At 35.7% G+C, this 21,056-nt stretch overlaps 3 protein-coding genes across 9 annotated transcripts; 1 reads left to right on the top strand and 2 right to left on the bottom strand.

Annotated features, from left to right (window-relative positions):
• Positions 1 to 3,749: 3,749 nt before the first annotated feature.
• On the bottom strand, positions 3,750 to 6,810 carry LOC130711244 (probable methyltransferase At1g29790). 6 transcript variants are annotated; one of them, XM_057560781.1, is made up of 2 exons: positions 5,201 to 6,810; positions 3,750 to 4,216 (listed from the first exon to the last, which is right to left on the bottom strand). In XM_057560781.1, exon 1 carries the CDS (start codon positions 6,359 to 6,361, stop codon positions 5,240 to 5,242), a length of 1,122 nt encoding a protein of 373 aa, XP_057416764.1. In that variant the 5' UTR covers positions 6,362 to 6,810; the 3' UTR covers positions 3,750 to 4,216; positions 5,201 to 5,239. The 6 variants fall into 6 exon arrangements, with proteins under 6 accessions (XP_057416764.1, XP_057416765.1, XP_057416762.1 ...); XM_057560782.1 differs by having other exon boundaries at positions 3,750 to 4,200; XM_057560779.1 differs by having other exon boundaries at positions 5,205 to 6,810.
• Positions 6,811 to 8,142: 1,332 nt separating this feature from the next.
• Positions 8,143 to 11,644, bottom strand: LOC130714024 (26S proteasome non-ATPase regulatory subunit 8 homolog A). The gene is made up of 6 exons (XM_057563873.1): positions 11,426 to 11,644; positions 10,330 to 10,408; positions 9,628 to 9,730; positions 9,130 to 9,393; positions 8,710 to 8,821; positions 8,143 to 8,513 (listed from the first exon to the last, which is right to left on the bottom strand). The coding sequence occupies exons 1-6, from the start codon at positions 11,528 to 11,530 to the stop codon at positions 8,373 to 8,375; spliced, it is 804 nt and encodes a 267-aa protein (XP_057419856.1). The 5' UTR covers positions 11,531 to 11,644; the 3' UTR covers positions 8,143 to 8,372.
• A 626-nt stretch (positions 11,645 to 12,270) lies between these two features.
• Positions 12,271 to 16,489, top strand: LOC130715192 (uncharacterized). Of its 2 annotated transcripts, none has more exons than XM_057565267.1 (7): positions 12,271 to 12,431; positions 12,606 to 12,671; positions 12,762 to 12,811; positions 12,918 to 12,982; positions 14,558 to 14,649; positions 16,022 to 16,087; positions 16,173 to 16,489. In XM_057565267.1, exons 1-7 carry the CDS (start codon positions 12,429 to 12,431, stop codon positions 16,209 to 16,211), a joined length of 381 nt encoding a protein of 126 aa, XP_057421250.1. In that variant the 5' UTR covers positions 12,271 to 12,428; the 3' UTR covers positions 16,212 to 16,489. The 2 variants fall into 2 exon arrangements, with proteins under 2 accessions (XP_057421250.1, XP_057421249.1); XM_057565266.1 differs by having other exon boundaries at positions 12,272 to 12,431; positions 16,022 to 16,093.
• Positions 16,490 to 21,056: the final 4,567 nt, after the last annotated feature.

Below are 21,056 nucleotides of genomic sequence, written 5' to 3'. Positions count from 1 at the left end.
GTATGAGTAAAATTATAAAAAAAATTATTATTATATATATGGATTTTGGGTTGGGTTGGATGAATTTGAACTGAATCCGAAATCTGATCCGAACTTGGTTGAGTTATAGTAAAATCCATCCGATTAACCCGATTACTCGATCCAACCCGCATTTTTTCTATTGGATCGGATTGGGTTGGACGGGTTCATTGGATCTATCCGACCATGTTCACCCCACCTTTATAGTTACTCATAGTTAAAGATGCAAGAACAATAAATGCAAACCAGATAGATAATTGAAGGAATAAATTGAAAAGCTATCTTAACTTTTGTTTTGTACAACTGCACAAGAATTCTCATCCTCACATACATTTATGCATGCAACCTATCAGCAACGGGGCACGTGAATTTTGGACCACATTACATTTTACTAGTTTCACCTTTTACAGTTCATTTAGTTGATGCAGCTTATCCAAAATCTAAAAGTGGCGAATTCTTATTCGATGCAAGAGTTTATGATATTTGTTTAGATATATATAATAAAATTCATAATATGTTAGTTAGGGATAAGAATCCAAAGAGATAAGGATATATGAGAATGACCAACTAAATCATACCTTTCAAAAGTTTCAAACCAATAGAAATTCTGACAAGTATCTCAATAGTTGCCCTAGTCACGCTTAAACTAATGAGGTAGTTTTTCGTGTTTTCGAAACTCAACGTGTGAAATTCTTACTTCTCTGCTGATATCTTAAGACATATGACATCACATTAACATTTACACTAGCATCAAACCAAACATACAGTTAATGAATATTTGTGTATTATAACATGAATATGTTACAAATAGACGATGATTTAAGATCATAGATTGAAATTTGCGCACTCAAGCTCATTCTAATATGATATTTATAAAGCTTTCAGTAATAAGTACGCTTGCTAATAGCGTTTGAGTTGAAGTATCCCTTGTACTTCACTTCAATTTATTTCATATGTCTTATTAAAAAAAAACAAACGCTTGCAGCATGTTAAGCTTTCCAGAATACACACAGATTGTAAGAATGTTAAAGAACATAATTCAGCACAATGTAAATATGATATAGATGCCTTAGGCTAACATTTTAAGGTTCCCTTTCTCTTTCTTCATATGTTTCAGAACCCCACTGTATTTCTCACATATACGGGTTATTTAATTCTGCTAATTAACCTTCACCAGGCTTAGGTAAGCAAATCTTTGGGTTCTATGGTAAGGCTCTCATAAAAATCAAGCTGCAAAGTGCTAATGCTGTGTTATTATTATAATTTGTTACAACTTACAAATGTCAAACCAGACCAACAATTATAAGTGATTGAGTTATTATCCAGAAAACTCAACTAAGAACCAAATGATTCACATCAAAAGCTGTTTTCTCTGCCTTTTCCTTCTCAACCTTTGGTCCAGCAGCTCCACCTTCTAAACCCAAGTCGATCCCTTCTGTTGAAATCAGCTGCAACTTTGGAAACTTTAATCTTTCTGCCAAAGCAGGCATAATTTGACAGCGTTCTTCTTCAGAAAGTGCTCCGATTGGTTCAGCAAGCTGAATGTTTTATCTGAGGCCATAAGGATCATAAAATTGAGGAATTTCGTACTTTATTGGCTTGGCGTTAGGGTCTCTAGGAACAAAATCAGGCACATGTACCGGGACGAGGGAGGCGGCAAATTAATCTGGATACGGGGGTAAGCCGCATGTCTTTGCTCAGTGAAAATAGTGACTGATGAAATCAAGATGTTGAAAGGTGCTGCTCTTTCAACAAACTAGTAACATCACAACAGTGATCAGGCCCCTGAAACAATATTCCAACATGAAATAACAATATTCTAACTCCATGAGCTTCTAAGAGTTGAGTGTGCAAAACCATTACTAATTTCTTAAATCTTTCAACAACATTTGATCATGGAATGCTTTAAAGATATAGAAATTGAAAACAGTGACAAGAATGAGAGTGACTAAGCACAATTTCCATCTTAATTACAGTCAGAAACCCTCTTAATTGAAAACTGTTCTTCTATTCAAGTTCAGTGTTTTGATGATTCTCGTCTCTTCTCCTCTGCTCTCATTCTCCGCTTCCGAGATTATTGGATTGAGAGTGTTGGGTTATGGGTTCAATTTGACCAACAATTTGAGCTTCTTTCATGACTCGGATGTACCGAAAAAGGGAGCACCATAGTGAAATATCTGTAAAAGACACTTCAATACTCAAATCAGACTAGAGATAAAATTTAGTGTACAAATGAAATCAATAGACTATACCTTTTGGGCTAGCCGACCAAAACATGTCTTGTGGCCACAGTCAGCTAGCCGAATCTCAGCCCATAAGACTCAGGAGGCGTTTGTTTCAAGATTTGGAAAGAGATTCCCGGGAATATGAAAGTTGGGAATGAACATTCCTGTGTTTGTTACAAGATTGGAAACTATGATTCCTGGGTATCAATCATTCCCGGGAATAAAATAACTTCCACAATTCCCATGATTTCCTTCATATTGATTCCCATGAAAAAGGTTGGGAATCTTACATTCCCATGGGAAAGATGAATGTAACTTCTCACTTCTCCCACAATTTATCATCATTACCTCTATTTTTAAGTTTTTTTTTAATTTTTAAATTAAGAAAATTTTATAATGTTCCCATGAATACAAAATACTTACCAAACACATTTATAAAATTTACCCAGGAACGTGATCTCAAACCTTGAAACAAACGCCCCCTCATGTTTTTTTTTTTTTATCATTTTCTTCCCCCCCCCCCCGTTTTTATAAAAATAAAAGAAACTGAGCTAGAAAAACATTACCAACATTATTAGGCTTTTTTTTTTTGGTCAATTCCAACATTATTAGGCTTGAAAATATTAGTTGAGCCAAGAGGCCCAACCTCCTTATTTTGTAAGGCCTTTATGTATTCTATTCTAGTTGATTCATCAAGAATTTTCTAATGTTAGGATTCTTTTAGTTAGTTCCTATCTTTTATCTTCTCTACCTAAGTCACATTACAATCAATAAAAGACCTCTTAAGTGAATACAATTTGTTGTTCTATGAATATTGAAGGTTTGTGTTCAACACTATGGCTTTTGAAGTATAAATACAAACATAATACTTGTATGAGAGTGAAACACATAGTGTGAAGAACAATCATAGAACCAAACATTCTCATTCAATTGAAATTCTTAAATTCTCTAATCTTTCCTTTTTTTTTTTGGTACATGAGCTGAAAAAGAAAAAACTATGTCCCCATAGAGGAGACACCTTACGCATCCGCGAGAAGAAGCAACCTCAAACCAGGAAGTGGCAGCTCAATCACTACCAATGCTTTGCCAAAAAGTCCGCACAAGCATTCTCTTCTCTCTGTGTGGTGAAGGTTCACCATCCGATTATATGGATGCAATGACTCTAGTCAAGGGAGTGCCACCTTCTACTCATCTTTATGCATCTCTAATCTTTTCATTTGCATATAAATTTTAATTTGTTTCACAACTTATTTATTTATCATCTTTAATCTAATACAGTGGGATGGTTGACTTTGTTAGCATTGCAAAAAAATTAAAATCTAATTCAAATTCATGACTAATGCATCGCACAATATGTTCTTAATCACCACATGATAATTTTCATGACCTCTCTAATTTATCAAATCTACTCAGTTACCCAATCGGACATGCTATTAGTAAATTAGGATATGAAAATAGCATATCATGTATTTTACTTTTGCTGTGCAATTCATATCCATATGAAAGTTTTCTAAGAGATGTGAATCGAATATCAAATGAAAAAGGCCATCCTATCATCATAAATCCAAGCACCGCTATAACTAGAACACAAACCAGGGGACGACGTTTTTTGAATTTATTTCCAACTAAATTATTGGGAAAGAACAATTTAATCAAATGAGAAGTAAGAAAGATCATAAAGGCTATTTCCCTCTACCAGTTCCCCCTTGGATATACACATGTCCTTGAGTTTCTTCTAGCTTTCTTCCAATGGGTTGATTCTTTTACAGGATCCGGACGATCCTTCACGGTGGACATAAACATTGCTTCTTTATGTGCCCCACAAAAACTTAGGAGCAAGGAAATCGGGATAAACTTGCATGCCTATCTTCCTTACAGCACATATCAAACTGCAATCCAATATCCACAATTAGGGGGGAAATCACACCAGATCAGAATCAGAACTCGAGAGAGGAAGCTGCAGGACAATAGAACTATAACCAAGAAATAACACATCAACCAAACAAATTTAGAAAATTGTCATACATCAAATGAGAGAAATTATGCCCGCAACTTACTTGTTAATTTTATATCAAACAGCAGCATATTGTAATTATTAACAAATAAATCTTTTAGTTTGGTTTACAGATATATTACCAAACAACCATTGTTTCAATTCCATCATTAAAAGTTGAATCAATCAATGGTACAACAGAATTTCCCCCCTCCGGCCCTCCCTAATTTACAAACTCTTACTACCTACCTAACCTTGTCCCCATACTACCCTGTTACTGCACATGGTGGTAGACATCCTATTGTAACTTGGTCATCGGACCAAGTTGTCAGCAGTCTATTTTTCAGATTATTTCACAGCTTAGCCGCCTCTCCACGCACACAACGTTGGGTCAGCCAATTAACAAAGGTGACGCAAGAGGGAGATCTACCAATCTCATCCTTTAAGAAGTATTCTGAGAAGAATAGCTTCATCCTAGCCTTAGGAATACCTGCTGACTACTGAGCAGCTGTTGTTTGTTCATAAGCTAGAATTCTGTTTGAGACCAGCATGATAGCTCATGCCCATCACCAATAGTTGACATCTACCTCTATTAATTGTTAATTATAATTAGGAACTGCCTTCATCATAAAACGATGATACTGCAACTAGTTATATTGAAATGGATCATCTCATGTTATAAGTCATATAAAAATTGTGTGTATCTCTCACCAATTGAAAACCTAACATAAAAGGATTCATTCCTCTTTAGTTAAACAATGTCCAGCTGGTCAACTTATGTTCAATTAAGATCTTCACTTTCCAATCAAAATCCAACATTTCTTGAATGCAATCTACAGTGTAGGCTGAAAGAATCAAGAGATCATGTTTTAACTAAAACAAGCACATAAGCTACTAACAATTTTCAAATTTCTCATCATTTAATCATAAACTTGACAATTAGAGATAGCTAGTTGGTTCCTACCTACCTTTTGTGCATATAACCAATAAATCCAACCAACCCTCATCTTGATAGAGGCTTCTGCAGCAACACAGTCAAGTAAACCTCCCCATGCTTGACACCACCAGCATCAGTCTTGTTCCCCGTCGCCCACTTCACCTTCTTGTACCCCAATTTCCCGATCAACGGCGCATACACCTTTTCAAGGTCCACCCCTTTGCTGAAAAAATGGTCCAGCCACAAGTACCCTCCACCCCTCAACACCCTGTCCAGATCAAACAGCAGGAACTCCATCATCGTCGCCGGAATCCACCGGTTCACCGCGCGCCCGCACCGGATAACATCCACCACACCGTCAAACAGCGGCAGCCGCTGCTGAAGCGGCACGTGAAGCGGCACCAGCCCCCTCAGAGCAACAGCCTCACTGTACGGCGCCGCCACGCTCATTGTCGTCGTCAGCACGGTCACATTCCGGAGCCTCATTGCCGCGGCGAAGGACCCCGTCCCGCCGCCGACGTCGAGGCCGAGACGCAGCACCGACTTGGCGCTCTTCGCGATCTGGAGAAGCTGCTGCACCGGTAGATCGAGCTCGTCGGAGTAGGAGGTGAACTTCGACGCGTCGCGGGAAGTGTCGAAGCCGAGGTTAGGGTTTCGACGGTTCAAGCAATCGAAGGATTTGCAGGTGTAGTGATCCCAGATGACTCCGGAATCTGGTAAGGAAGAAGGGAAAGGGTTCTGAGGGAGAGAGTTTTGCTGCTTCTTCGGCGTTCTGGAGAAGCATCGGCGGCGGGGGAGGGGGTGGCAGCCGCGGAGGATGAGGGATTCGGCGAGGTCGGAATCGGAGGGGCAGAGGGAGAAAGCGGTGTAGGTCATGTACTTGTGGAGGAGGTCAGGGTGGTTGTGGCAGGAGGAGGCGATGGGGGAGAGGTGAGAGTAGAGGAGTAGATCTGGTGGGATGGTGGATTTTTTGGAATTTGGTTGGAGGCGCGTGAGTTGGTTGATGGTGGCGCGTATGGTGTGGAGCTGGCGGAGGAGTTGGTCTGGGACGGGGGCTGATGGTGGTGGTTTGGTGGATTTAGGGGATTGGAGGGTGGTTGAGAGGTGGTAGAGGGAGAGGATGTTGGTGGCCACCATGGCCATTAGGAGGACCAAGTTTAGACTCATGGTGGTGAATGTGAAACCCATTTTCTCTTCCTTTTCTTTCCTCTTCTCTTCTTTTCTCTTGTTCTTCCACCTCACTCTCTCACTCTCACTCTCTCACTCTCACTCTCACTCACTCTTGCTATCCCTTTCTTTCTTTGGATTATTTGTGTTTGGTTTGATTGGATTTTGGGAAAGCTTAAAATGCTGTATTTAAGATTTCACAAAATGGGGTTTGGTTTGAAACTTTGGATATTGGATTGGAGATTTTGACTAGTCTATGGGAGTGAAATGAGATGAGTGAGAGACAGTGAAGTAGCAATTTGAGGTTTGATACCATGGTGTGAACATTCAGAGTATGGATTTGTGATCCATCACTCTTAGCTGTTGGATTAGGATCTGTCAACTTTGGACCAAGGAATCTGGGTTTACTGAGTTGATGTAAATCTAAATCTAGAATCTATGTGTGGTTCTATCAACAATGAAGACAAGGCTGGGTGGGATTTTCTCTTATTTCTTTTGTTTTTCTACCTAATTTGGTTATTTAAGTTTGTCCATTTGTGTAACTACAAAAATTGATATAAAAGAGACTTTTCGTGTATGAATAATTGAATAGAAAGACTACCCCATAGAAATGAGGAAAGGGGTCGACATAGTAGGATGCATGTGAATTCATTAAAATCGATACTGTTTGAAGTTTTTTATTCTTCTTCTTTTCTTCTTTCTTTGCATTTTCTTTGGAATTTTAAATCACTTGGGAAAACTTGGACGTAAACTTCTTTAAAAAGAGTTTATTTTATTGGGTGCACCATTTTATTGTACAACCGTTTATTTAATATTTTATTGAAGTCATTAGCTCAGGATATGAGAACAAGTTCTTAATCTCAACTTTTTTCTCTATAACATTAAGATATTAAGATTAAGATATTAACATAAAAAAAGAGATAAATAGAAAAAAAAAATTAAATGAGAGACATGAGAAAAACTTCACATAAGAGGATCCATTTCCCTCCCAACATACTTATAAATTATTTTCAACTTATTTTCACATACTTATAAATTATTTTAGACTTATTTTTATAAGTGAGCGATGAATTTTTATCCATAAAAACTTGAGTTTAGAAAAAGTAATCTTATGCATATTCTTCGATCCTAAATAACTATCTAGAAATAGACGAAACACATATTAAATAATACAATTAATTTTATTAATTTTCATAAAAAATATTATTTGTTTTCAAACATATTTTTATCTTTTGTTCTCACTAAAGCATAATTAGAAAAATTTCGATTGTTGCTCTCTTAAAATTCTAGGTGGATAGATAAAAACAGAATACTTTAGAATTAGAAAAAAAAAGTGAGTTATATGTTAATTTAAAACATTATACATGTCGATGAATAATTATATCTTCACACCTCAAACACACCTCTTTTTTTAGGTGTGGAGAAGTGAAGGAAGAGAGAGATAGGAAAAAATGTGAGAGAAAGTAAAGATGTGAATGTGATAAGTGAATTGGTTGATAGAGAAAAGAGAAATAATAAAAAATGAAGGTGGAAAAGAAGTGAAGAGATGCGTATATATCATAGCTCCATGTCGATACACCATCTATATAGCAGCTACTCATATGTCTACTAAAGTAATATAATATTTAAAAGTGATTTCTACAAATAACATTCATTTCTTTAAACCTACTTTTACATATCATTCCCAAACACAAATTTATTTTCTTAATTTACTTCTAGCAAACATACTTTTATCAATCGTAAGTTTACCTAATTCTGAAACAAATATAGCAATCAGTCATCGAATCCTCAACAAATAGATGTCGACAAAGTAGAGAATCATTTTTCTTTTTTCTTTTACCAGAGCACAAGTAATGGAAAAACGAAAAGGTATCCCAATAAACAATACAGCAACCTAGATGACCAAAAGACAGAGGTTAACCATTTTATAGTTCCGCATTGAATCAGCAATGAACAATTTCAAAAGACAGTATGAGTAAACTATTACTCAAACGCCTAGAGCATTTGGAAACACAAGCCATCGCATTCCTTTTCAGACAATCCTCTCCAGCTCCCTAGCATAACTAAGTGTCTGGTTGATGAGTTGGAGCGAGGGTATCTCTTTGCATGGTGCAGACTCTTTTGCCTTTTGAAAAAAGACAGAACCATTCTTAATCTCCCACTCAGGGTGCTCCTGCACTCAATAGATGATAATTTTAGAACAAAATGATACTTAGAAATAAAGGAAGAATAATTTTCCATTTTGTAAATATACTATCAGTAAACTCATTCATGTCCTGTGTATAGTGAAGATCAATACCTCTCATATACCCTCTATATAGAGTGCATGTATGTATGTACAAGATAACAAGAGTCATGACATTGCTCACCTCTTTAATATATTCCAAGAGTTCCTGGTCTGAGGAGTACAACAAAATTTGCCGAGCATCCTTAATTGAAAGATAGTCATATGCCTTCTCACTGCATCCGGCTATTTCATCTCTGAATGTTTCAAGAGAGATATGAACTGATTAGAAAATAAATATAGATTCGTATTTCGTAAAATCTAAAATAATATAAGAGCCCCATTTCAGGAAAAAAGAAAGAATAGAATCAAAAGACTATTAAGTAACTTATCGAATTTAATAAGAATACTCTAGAAATCAGTTCAGAAGATAAGAATAGAATACAAAACAATCTAACTATAACCAACTAGTTAAGAAATATAGCTAGAGTATCATGTTTTATTAGCTAACCACTTGAACTCAATCATCTGCTGGGCCATAAGAAATATTAATAACAATTATTACCTGACTGTCTTGGCCAAAAGATCCATGAAATAAACATATGTATCATGTGGCACTGTCTGTCGAGCACTTAAGACGCGATTGTAAGCCCCTTCCATAAAAGATTGCTCCAACTCCACAGCATGCTTAATACAAGGATTCTCTAGAGCAGCGGATGAGAGCAATTCCAACTCAGTATGGAATTCAGCAATCCTATTCTGGACAAGTAGTCTCAATAGGTTGAGGCCTAGTATTGGGTACTCCTGAGGAGATGGGGAAATACGATTACTGCACCACAGAAAAAGTCCCCATTAATTACAAGAACTCAACAAGAAAGAAAAAATAAAAAAATTGCATGTATAAACACAATCCAACATAGATACTACTAATATGTTAATAAAGATATATTATAAAGCTTAAGTTAAGTGACCAGGAAATGTCCATTGTTTTGGCTACAGATTAAGATGCCCCAATGTAGAAACACATTTTGTACACGTAAATAAAGGGGCAAGCATTAGTTACCTGGCATCTGTATAATAAGGTTTCAGCTGGAAGAAATCCCTCTCAAAGGCATCTTGATCCTCAGTTTTCACACTGAGGACGACAGCATGCTCGTATATATCCCCTGAAAATTTGAAAAACAGGGAAAAAAACATCTCAGAAACAGGAATCCTGGTTTTTTTTTTCTATTTATTTTTTAAGCAATTATCATCTCATTCATGCTAATATTAATATGATTCAATCATAAGAGATGATTTAGCATATTATTTGGCTTAATCAACAAGGCTCAACTTTTTGTTTCCTTGAAGCATCTAACACTTTCCAAAATAAATTTGTCAAAAGAACAGTTATATTTCTTTTCTCTCTCTTCTAATATACGGTAAACCATTTTAACCATACCGCATAAGGTATGGAAAAGCCGAACCAGTACTTTCAACACAACCAGGTACCAAAGTTCTCTCACTAACAGTTTTAAGAACAAAACGGGATCCACAGCAGGCATGGAAGAGGAACTCCATTGTCAATCTCAAAGAGCTTATAGCTAACTTGGTCCAATAAAATCCCCTTTACAATATCAACTAAATTCAAGATCCACTTGAATAATGGTTGATCAAGAGTATCTGCTTTTATTATTCAAATAAGTAGGCTAACATTGAAGGTTGGAAAATGAACAAAGAAAAAGGGGAAAGGACCAGAGTAACTGATTGAAATCAAGAATATTACTTGCAATTGTTAACTCATGAACTGCATTAGGTGTATTTTCAAACAACGGTGGAAGGCTTCTGAACCCTGTTAGTAACACCTGCAAGTAAACAGAGCCCCTCAAAACTTACACAAATATTATAACAAAAAAAACTGCAACTATGTACCCTCTACCCAGAAAGAAGGAAGTTAAGACAAAGCAAAATACAATTTTTTAAACTGTATAAATCAAAGCTATGAATTCAAGCTGCATGTCATGCAATAATCATAAAATCCCAATTGATCATCCATAGTGGGGGGAGCTTACAAATTAAATTAATCATCCAACTTCCTGCTGTAATACGTTCCTTAATAGATTATATACTATAAATATTTCTTTTTTTTGGATGTATTTAATTGCTTTCGCAATTTCGATTTTGAGCCGGGTAGTACCACTATAGGCAGCAAAGTTCTCCCTGCCAAGTATTTAATGCAGCTGCATTCACAGAGGCTCGAACCCGAGACTCTGCTGAAGCCAGAACAGTGTTGTCAAGTCGCGAATGTGGACCATCGCGGTGAGCCAAAAATCCGCTATTTCGGCCGCTATTTAGCGGGAATAGCGCGCTATAGTGGGCAATCGCGGCGTCGCGATTGTTTTTGTGAAAAATGTTGCGGAGACGGGATTTGAACCCGTGACCTAAATCCCCTACGCTATAGCGGCGTATAGCCGCTATTTGATAACACTGAGCTAGAACAACCCCCAGTTGATCTACACGGTTGGCGGTCATACTATAAATATTTGAATCCAGCAAACTACTACACTTTAATCCATCACCATACTACTACTACCTATGAAAGGTAAAGCTCAGTTTCTCACTACCCAGTATAAATAATTACCCATAGGGTTACTAGGTAACTAATAAAATCTTAAAAATAGCATGAAGGGTGTTACTGTAATGAATCTATCTGACCCAGAATGCACAATTGCTACAATGATCTCATGCTGAAGAAATTCACTCCAATTCACAATCATTTTACTCAAATCTTGAACGAACAACAAAGGGCATCAAGAACAGTTTTCGAAATTAGGGTAATTACAAGGACTAGGGTTTTGGGTAGGGAGGGAAATCAAATATACCTTGAGCTGAGAAAGGAGATCGGAACAGTTATCGAAGTCGTTCCGGCGAAACGCAGCCTTGAAGCGATCGAAGATCTGGGAAACCTCGGTTAGCTTTGGATCCATCTCTGCTTCGTTCTTTTACCTTCTTCACCTGCACTCTCTCACAAGGTTGAGTGCTTTCAACGACAAACTTGGAGTAATAGAGAACCACGAAACGACGACGGATGGTGCAGTGCTTTCCCTTTACACACGACATTCGTTTTGTATGCAAACTATGCTTGGGCCTGGGCTTAACAAACAACATCGGCCCAGTCAAAATTTTTTACTTTCTTTTTTTGGGCCAGATTTTTTTTTCATTTTTAGTCATTTTTTTTCGAAAATTCAAAGATTTTTTTAATATTTTTTAATATTTGTAATCCTAATCTCATATTTTTAATTGTTTCCTTTCTTACATTTTACTTACTTGAAACTAAACTCAAAAACCAAATTTAAAGTACTTATTTAGGAATATTCTAATGTTTGTGAATTTAAATGAGCGGTGCTCCCAATAGCTTCATCGCTACAATGATCTTTAAATTAAGAGAAACAATGCTCAAAAGCTAGTCAACAAAACACCGGTACACATAAGATATGACTAACAAAATGTTGGTATAGTGTTAAGCAACCTAAACCATTGTAATGGTAAGAAAACATGTTCAAATTCCGACAAAGTTATTTGTTGGAAGAGAGAGCTACAGTTTTCCGAACGGATCCATCAAAGAAAATAAAACAAGATAGGGATGCAGACATTCTATACGGCCCAGACCCAGGCCCAGGCCCAACAAGCGCTCTGTTTTGTTGACAACGGTAGAAACGCAGCGTTGATTGAAAACACCTCTCTCCATTTTGATCCATAAACAAACAAACAAACAAACAAACAAACAACCGCGTAACGCAAACGCGACCTGCTTGTGCTGCTGCTACACAATTCAGGATCAGCGAAAACCCGCTAGGGTTTCTTCCTTCTGCTAATCTACCCAAAATGGTACCTTCTCATCCCAATTCCCTCTTACTTCCTTCCATTTCCTCGATTATTCAATGTCTTTGTGAACTCAAAACCTTTTTCAATCTCGCACAATGCCTCAATAGTTTTTTTTAATAATTTTTTTGATAATTTTTGCTTAGTTTTCTGGTTTATATGATAAACTGTTAATTTCAGGCTGATCCTGAGTTGGAAGCAATCAGACAGAGAAGGATGCAGGAGCTCATGGGTCGCCAGGGCGCGGTAAGCGAGCTTTTCCATGTCTTTATGTTTATTTATTTTTTGCCGCGGAGACTGAGAGAGTTTGATTGCAATTGTGTGTTTGTATTTCAGGGAAGTCAGCAGGACCCTGAACAGAAGGCGGCTCAGGAGGATGCGAAAAGGCGAGTTTAGTTTATGTGTATACTGTATATATGTGTGTTTGTCTTAATTGGGTAGATTTAGATGAGCTGTTATTGATTTGAGTGAATGGAAATATGTTTGATTTAGGGAGGCTGATGAACGGAGGCAAATGATGCTTAGTCAGATATTGTCTGCTCAAGCGCGAGAGAGAAGTAAGTTTGTTGCATGATCTTTCCTTCTTAGTTGTTATTTGGCTTTTTAACTACTATAGCATTCTTGTTTTTCCTTTAAAATTTAGTCTGATTAATGAATATTCTGCTGAACTATATTCATAATGGTTGGATGTGTGTTGTGAACATGCTCAAAAGAAAGTTATCTAAGAAGTTCTATCTTGCAGCTTATGAATTACTGTGATTTTGGGGTCTAAACATTGGTTGCATATCTGCAACCAAACATGCACACTGTTGGCAGAAGATAGAAGTGAAGCTTTTATCATTTGCAATTTGCATAATTTAATATTTCAATCCTGCCTTCAGTCAGCCATCAATGGATATAGAAAGTATAGATACATGTGGGGTCATAGTTAGTAATATGTACTGTAGGTGGGTAGTTTTCTTAAACTTCCATATAACATATTCCTATAATAATAGTAACAAACACAAAGTATATACATAGTAGTAGTTGCACAATCATAAACGTACATTAAATGTGAGAATGTACAGGATATTACTAACTAGTCTTACACACATTTCAAATATATGCCTAAAGTTTTTCTGTAGAACATGCATCAAATTTAACTCTATTAATAGAAGATATTAGTACATTCGGTTATTATGTAGTTATTGTGTCTAAATAGCTGAGTTTCTATCCAAGGTACATGTGAAGTGTGTCGTGGAAAAGTTAATATTGAATTTCTAACTCAATTGGTGGATTTTGACCCAAAATCGGCAAAGAAAATTGACAACTTTTATGAGATACGAAGCTTGATAAATTACAATTTATTGTATCTCCTCTCTCCCTTTACCCTCTGTTCTCTGTTTGTCCCTGTGTGCACACTCAGGTGTTCTAAGCAGGTACACTCTTAAGTCTAAGCATGTCATAGGATGATAGGAGTCGCTGGTTAATTTCTTCACTGTACATTATTCATTTGTTTTAAGTGTCTGCAGTCTGGGACTCTGGGTATTATGGAGAGGTATTTTTAGTAAATCCTTATAATTTGAACTTTTTTGGTAATTAGTATTGCTTGGCTGAGTTGTCTACCAGCTTTAACTATTTATGGATATTCATTAAAAAAAACTAAAGGATTTGGAGAGTTAGACTATTTGAAGAACATGTTTTCTTCAACTCATGTTCCTCCATGTCGCTGTAGTTCCTCTTTGCTTTCTGTTCGAAGATGGATTTTTCTGGGCTGATATTTTTTTCCTAACTACTAATCTGAGACATGTCTGGTTGTTTAAGCTAAAACAAAGAGAATATCCGGGATGGATTTGGGAGGTTAAGTCATGCATTTTAAATGTACTCAACATAGCAATGGTGAAAATTTAGGCGATCTATTTTAGCTCACAAACCTATATAACTGGGTAAGAAGATCTGGGTATAGTTGTCTTAGTTGTAGTAGTCATGAAGATAAATCATATTTGTACAGCAAAATCTGAAATTGCTTTATACATTGAAAGAACTTGTTTGCCAAATGCCAATTCACCTCTGAATTATCCAATCAAAATTTTGAATGCACGAGGCAATTGTCTTTTTACATTCTTATAAATTTCTGACATCGTCATATGCAGTTGCTCGAATTGCTTTGGTGAAACCTGAGAAAGCCAGAGGTGTTGAAGATGTTATATTAAGAGCTGCTCAAATGGGTCAGATAACAGAGAAGGTATATTGGATTTTTTTTTCTGCAACGTTTCTCATTCTTATCTCAAGCTGTTAGGCTTTTCATTTTAAACATGAACTTTTATGGGTAGTATATTGCCATCTGATCAGTACTGGTTCTAGTTGTAATCATTGATCCATCATGTCTTCACGTGACATGTTAAGTAGGACTTCAACAGTTGGAATAGTATAATGTCGATATTTAATATTAAAGCTTTAGTGTTCTCATAATTCATACAACTTCTCTGTAAAACTTTACGATTTAGATTACTTTGACATTCAATGGAAGGTTCTCAATCCTAAGTCATACTTGGAATTGTTAAGGGAGGTAGACACTTGAAATTGTAACATGGAGTATAAGATCTTACCTGTATTTATATGTAAAAATAAAGAATCAATTCAACATTGTTGTTGATATATTATGTTATAGGATTATGCTTTAGAAATTATAATCAAATTATGCTATAAAAATCCTGGTACATATTTTTCCCTTCTCTATGTCAGCCATTACCATTTAGTATCTTGAAAACGTAAGTCTGTGATGGGTGTTGTGTCCAACTCTAGAAGGCTTTTGATTGCCAACCCACTTATTGATGCCATCTGTTAAATCTTGTCTTTGCTTGGGAACTAGAAAACCATAAGAATTAAGAAGTTAATAAAGCCAATTTGTCTGAAGTCTGAACTGAAGTTGGTGTTGGGAGCTCTGAACCACCAATTAGATGGAGGCTTTGGTGGGAGTTCAAAGACAGAACCAGCATCATGCTTGAAGCACCAGTCTCTCAGATAAAGGAAATGACCTTCCCATTGCAGTGCATGTGAAAACAGTTACAGAGTGTGCATAGTTTTTTTTGCCAATTGGAGGTCTAAGGTTTTGGCTGGATTAATTTTGGGAGGTTGTCTTCTGGGTTTGTTAGTGGATTTGTTCAGGTTTTTTAATTTAAGCATCTAGTGGGCTAGGAATGGAAAGACCTGAACCTACTACCTTTTCATGCCCCGGCGCGATCCTAGCAGAATGAGTTTCCTGATTTGATCTTGATTGTTCTAGCCATATCAACAATCGACACCTAAAATCGCAATATTCTCTGCATTGAATTGCGATCACATATGTTTTTGGCATTAAGGTGCTGACTGATGAAGTCAAAACATCAGTGCATGCTGTCTCATGAGTGGTTGTGATTCGAGAATGACTTGTTCAGGCAGAGTTTAATCTGTTATTAAACTACATGCAAGGAAGTTGGTTTTTCCTTTCCAAAAAGTGAAAGAGAAATCACTAGATGAAATTTGTGCACGAAATACAGATATCATAGTTTTTCCCTTACAAAGCATTATTTTATCGGGGTATCTACTGTGCCTCATCTATTCAATGGCATCTTCAGGTTTCTGAGGAAAGACTCATATCACTGTTGGAGCAGATAAACAACCAAACAGCAAGACAGACAAAAGTAACCGTAAGTTGTAGACTATTTGTTCATTGTTCTATTCTCATTTCTCAGTTTATAAGTTTGTCATTAATTTACTTTTTTTCAGATACAAAGGCGTCGAAATGTTCTCGAGGATGATGATTAACTTTGACACCATCTCTTTAAAATGAGTCTTCTGTGACTTCATGCTTTATCATGTCTCTTGAAGTATTTTATATGGGTTGTATATGTTAATTTTCAATTTTTGGTTGTCTTGCCAGGCCTCCAAATTAAACTAGAAAGATGTATCAATTTTCTGGCGTATTCTTTTGTAAAACATATTCTAGCATGTGGATGACATCTCATAGATTACAAGCTTTCAATGTATCCTGAAATATTTATGTTGCATGAATGCTGAGTCAATGAAAATTGGTACCGGGTCAATTTGATTGTTTGTGGTTGGTTTAAGGTGGTACATGTGGGATTACCTAAGTAATGTCTCGAGTCTTACGAATGAGAAAAGCTCTTGAATAAGTTATCCCACAATAATGTGAATGCTATCATGGGGAGAGAAGTGCTTATAGCCAGAGAAAGGGGTGTTGAACGAACATGATGCGGGTGGGAAACACATTTGTGTTGGTCAACCATCACCCATAAACTTATACTCCCTCCGGTCCTATTTATAAGCAACAAAAAAAAAATTCACACAGTTTAAGAAATGTAGTTAAATTAGATAAAATGCATTAAATTTGTCTTAAATTAAAATGAACTTTCAAAATTACCCTTTGTTATTAGTGTTGGAAAGTGGAAAAGAGAGAGAATAATTAATGAGACACATTTTACAAGTTAGAATTAATAAGGGTATCATTGGAAAAAATTAATTAATATAGCTCAAACTTTCATTTGGTTCTTATAAAAATGACCAAGATTTTTCTTCTCTTTCGTGCTTATAAATAGGACCGGAGGGAGTATTTTTAATTACACTAGTTGAGCATTTAATAGTCTGAAACTCTCACCAATGGCGAGGACTAAATTTGGTTATTTTGAATGTTAGGGAGACTCAATCACGCTGATGTGTAGGTTTTTTTTTTTTTTAAACTTCAAGCTGATGTATAGGTGTTAGTAGTATTATAGGAACTAAAACCAATACATCTTTATATTATAGGGAATAAAATATATATTTCATCAAATTTATTTGAGAAAATTTATATGCACCAAAAATTAGGTAGGTTTTAACTTTGTTCAAAAGATTAGCGTCTAAATATTGGATATATTTTAAAGAATTATATAAGCTTTTCCAATAAGTAAAAAGAGAAAAATTTGTTTAAACACTTTTGTAAAAATAACAAAAAAATGTTTAATATCATCTTTTATAAATTTAAATTTATTACTCCTTCTGTTCCACAAAAATTGTTATTTAAGGTTGTGATACAAAAAGTAAGATAACAATTATTGATAATATAATGATACCCTTATTTAATTTTACTAGTAACATGTGCCACTATTAAATTCTATTTAGATAGAGAAAAATGTAGTTTATAGAGAAGAGTTGTACTAATTTGTTAATATTAAATATGATAAGTGAGAGAAAATTTATTAAATGAGGATATAAGTGAAAAAATTAGTAAAAATTTGATGGATTTTTCTAACGGAGTTATGTGATTTTAAAAAACGTCACACGACTTTTTAAAAAAGTCTAAGTAATTTGTGAGTATTAAATTGTTTTAATATTGACTATTTATAATTAAATCTAACGGTAGTAATTATTCTCAGATTCTCATAAAAAATATCATTCTCATAAAATATAGATTATTATTTTTTTTAATTTGATCAAGAGGAAGCCAGTGACATCGAGATTAAAAAACATATGATTCACTAATAACATATTTTATTTAATTTCTTATTTTTTATCTATATATATTAGAAAAGAAGAACTTCTAGCATGACGTGTCGCTCTCATAGGTCAAGTTAGTGACGTGTCGCTCTCAGATTAATTCTCACTTAATATTTTACACGTAAGCTTTTCCACCTTAGCCCTACTTGCCACATGTGCATGATTTTTCTTTACCTTATTTCTCCTTTTAACATCTAAACCTAATGTTCTTCCTCCTCCTCTTTTTTTCAATTGCACGGTTTCTTCTTATTCTCCTCACTCTGATTATCCTCTTTTTTTCAATTGCACGATTTCTTCTTATTCTCCTCACTCTGATTATTACTACGATCCCCATCGTGTATAGCCAGAACAACCCGTGTGCCACTTCACCGGAGCAAAGCCCCACCGTCGTCGCCGTCGTTTAGGGTTAACACAGTTTAGGGTTCCGCTCCGTCAGCCAAAGAACCAACACAGGGAGGCAATGTCAAGGTTCACTTTCTTCTAACTCTTCTCATTTAGGGGGTTGACTAACCTGCTTATTATTGATTCAATTCCTTTGTGACAAACATGACACAGAAGGAAGGCATAATTTGGTTGAAGGGGAATTGCAGAACGAAGTGAATCGGGAAGAAGAAGAGTGGAATACCTAGCTAGGTGATTTGAACTGAGTTTGAGTAGTCACTCTATCCCTTTCTCCTTTTTACTTCATGCTGCTTCATTGCAATTCCTTCCCTGTTTGGCTTTGATTTGCACCTTTTCATTGCTGTTTCCAAGCACTTTTATCATATCTTCGGTGCATACTACATGTTCGATGAAATTCCTGAATGAATTTGCTTAACTGAGTGCATTTTCTGTTCTGCATACACATAAACTTCAGGCACATGTGTTTGGTTCTATGAGTTTTCGTACACATTTTTACATTGTCATGAGATGCAAATAAAATCTGTTTAATTGATTGATTGCTGTAAATCGTACTTCATATCATCCCTGTGGGCTGCGTTTTATGTGCTTCTTGCCTCAAGGATGTAGATTCTCCTTATTTCCCCACTTCCAAGTATGCCTTTTTTTCCTTTGAAACACTGTTTATTCTATTATTGATAATTTCGTTAATTCTTTTGTATCTCTCTGCAGGTTTGGGATAATGCAAGTTTGGATATGTTAGATATAATGCAAGAGATGTAAATAAAGACTTTCTTGGGTAAGTGTGGTCATCTGTTATAATAAAGTGAAGCTCTTCACAAAATAGCTATTGTGTTACTAATTGCAGAAACATGATCACTCAGGTGCGTAGCAGAGAATAAAGTGTTGCATAGTGTCTTATTATCATGTATAAAGGTACTCACATTGTCTGTTTGTGATATGCAGTATGTAATTCTGATATAGTCTTTAAAATCAATTGTAGAAGAAAAAGAGTGTCTTTATCTAAGAATAAGTGAGATTCATTCTCCCGTTTTAATCCGTCACTGCATGCATTTTTGAGATTTGAAGGAAATTGAGAGTGTTTGTGTTTGTTACTAGGTGGAGGTGCATTGGAAGATAATGTGGATGTTGCTGCTTCTGCTTCGGCTTCGGCTTCTGCGAATCATTGTAACTTCCACCCTAATTATTTTAGTATTTTGAATCCTGTTGTGCCGCCTCCTAATGTCATATCTCAGCATTCATCTCATCACAAGGAGGATCGGTAAGCTATTTTTCTATGAAACTGCTAAATTAATTATATTTTCTCCTTCACTTTTTCATAAGTTTATTAACTCAGCCCCTAGAAGGCATTTTATGTGTAAGGTCTTAACTCTTAACCAAACTCTCTAACTTGACAGCAGCAAGGAGCTTTTAGGTCCTCTCAAGTTAGTAAAAAAGTAGCTTTGAGCTTCAATATACCTGATCACAAGTCAGGAAAGGTGAGTATAATCTAGCTTTCCCACTATGCGATGATGTTAACACTTAATACATGCTTCATAAAACTTAAGAAATGTTGTTTTTTGTTGCTCTTGGAAGATTTCGATAAACAAATAACATGACATCCTTAGAAACTAATCCATATTAGTATTTAGTGCATTATTTATGTTCTCTCCTGTGATATTCTTCTGCTGCTATAGGTCTGATTGCAGCTGGTGCTTTTGTGGCGATTGAGCAGCTTTCTAAGCCATTTACTTCTGGGTTTCTATATGACAAAGAGTCCCATCGTCCCGCTCTTCTGTATGCGCTGCTTCCTTTAATCAGTTAGTCCAGTTTTCATCATCTATGCCACTTGAGAGGTAAGATAATTCTTGGGTTTTCTGCTTGGTTTGAACATCTACACTTATCGTCTTCTCTATTCGTAGAGCTTGCTTTGTTCCCTTTTCCTAGACAATATTTTGTACTATATCTGCTCTTTATGCTACCTTTAATCCATGGAGACTGCCTTCTTGATGGAATAATTGGCTTTTACTTAACTTTGTGCTAATTATGACTTCATATATTCAGATTTAGAAGTTTCAATTGCTACTGTAGCTGCTGTTATTCAATCACGTGATTAAAATTATAGCTGTTATTCTTATAGCTGTTAATTCTTATACAGAGATTAATTCATGTGCATTAATCTTTGTATTAAGCTTCTTTTACTATGTTAATTAATCAAGTCAGATTATTTAAGCATAAGTAGAACTGTTTGAAATGTGTTTACTGTTGTTATTTATTTTATTATGATGATTGGAGTAGAAGAGTAGTAATCTCCATTCTCTTATGTTTAATTGTTGTGACCATTTTGAACAGTTTTATCTCTGCTTCATGACGCCTTCAATTTGTATGGCGCCTTTCTTGATACCCTATTACATCTCAGGTATTCACTTCCTCTTTTTTTCCGTTTTTTTCTTTCTTTGGATTGGGTTTTGCGTTCTTAATAATTGGTGATTCTCAAATTGTGAATTTCTGCTGTGTATTTGATTTATGGCTTTCTATTTTGAAATTAATTTTATGCTTAGATAATTGGGTTTTGGATTACAACATTTAAATCAATAGTCATTTGGCAGGAAGTGGCTACTTACTGATTAGAATCTGATGTGTCTGATTGTGAAATGGTAGCCTAATCGAGAAGATGAATATGCTAGAATTGAGGCAGCTGGAGGCTAGGGTGCAGATGAAGATAACTCCATTAAAGCC

The sequence above is a fragment of the Lotus japonicus genome, chromosome 4 (genome assembly GCF_012489685.1).
Source record: "Lotus japonicus ecotype B-129 chromosome 4, LjGifu_v1.2".
Classification (NCBI taxonomy): Eukaryota; Viridiplantae; Streptophyta; class Magnoliopsida; order Fabales; family Fabaceae; genus Lotus; species Lotus japonicus.
The sequence above is the reverse complement of the archived record's forward strand: the minus strand, read 5'-3'. Positions and strand labels throughout refer to the sequence as shown.

Coding starts and splice junctions, on each gene's coding strand:
- LOC130711244 (XM_057560781.1), bottom strand. CDS start 6,361: ATGGGTTTCACATTCACCACCATGAGTCTAAACTTGGTCCTCCTAATG.
- LOC130715192 (XM_057565266.1), top strand. Junction 12,983..14,557: donor TGCTCAAGCGCGAGAGAGAA/GTAAGTTTGTTG, acceptor CGTCATATGCAG/TTGCTCGAATTGCTTTGGTG. Junction 14,650..16,021: donor TGGGTCAGATAACAGAGAAG/GTATATTGGATT, acceptor TGGCATCTTCAG/GTTTCTGAGGAAAGACTCAT.
- LOC130714024 (XM_057563873.1), bottom strand. CDS start 11,530: ATGGATCCAAAGCTAACCGAGGTTTCCCAGATCTTCGATCGCTTCAAG. Junction 9,731..10,329: donor TCATGAGTTAACAATTGCAA/GTAATATTCTTG, acceptor TCAAATTTTCAG/GGGATATATACGAGCATGCT. Junction 8,514..8,709: donor TCTTGGAATATATTAAAGAG/GTGAGCAATGTC, acceptor TATTGAGTGCAG/GAGCACCCTGAGTGGGAGAT.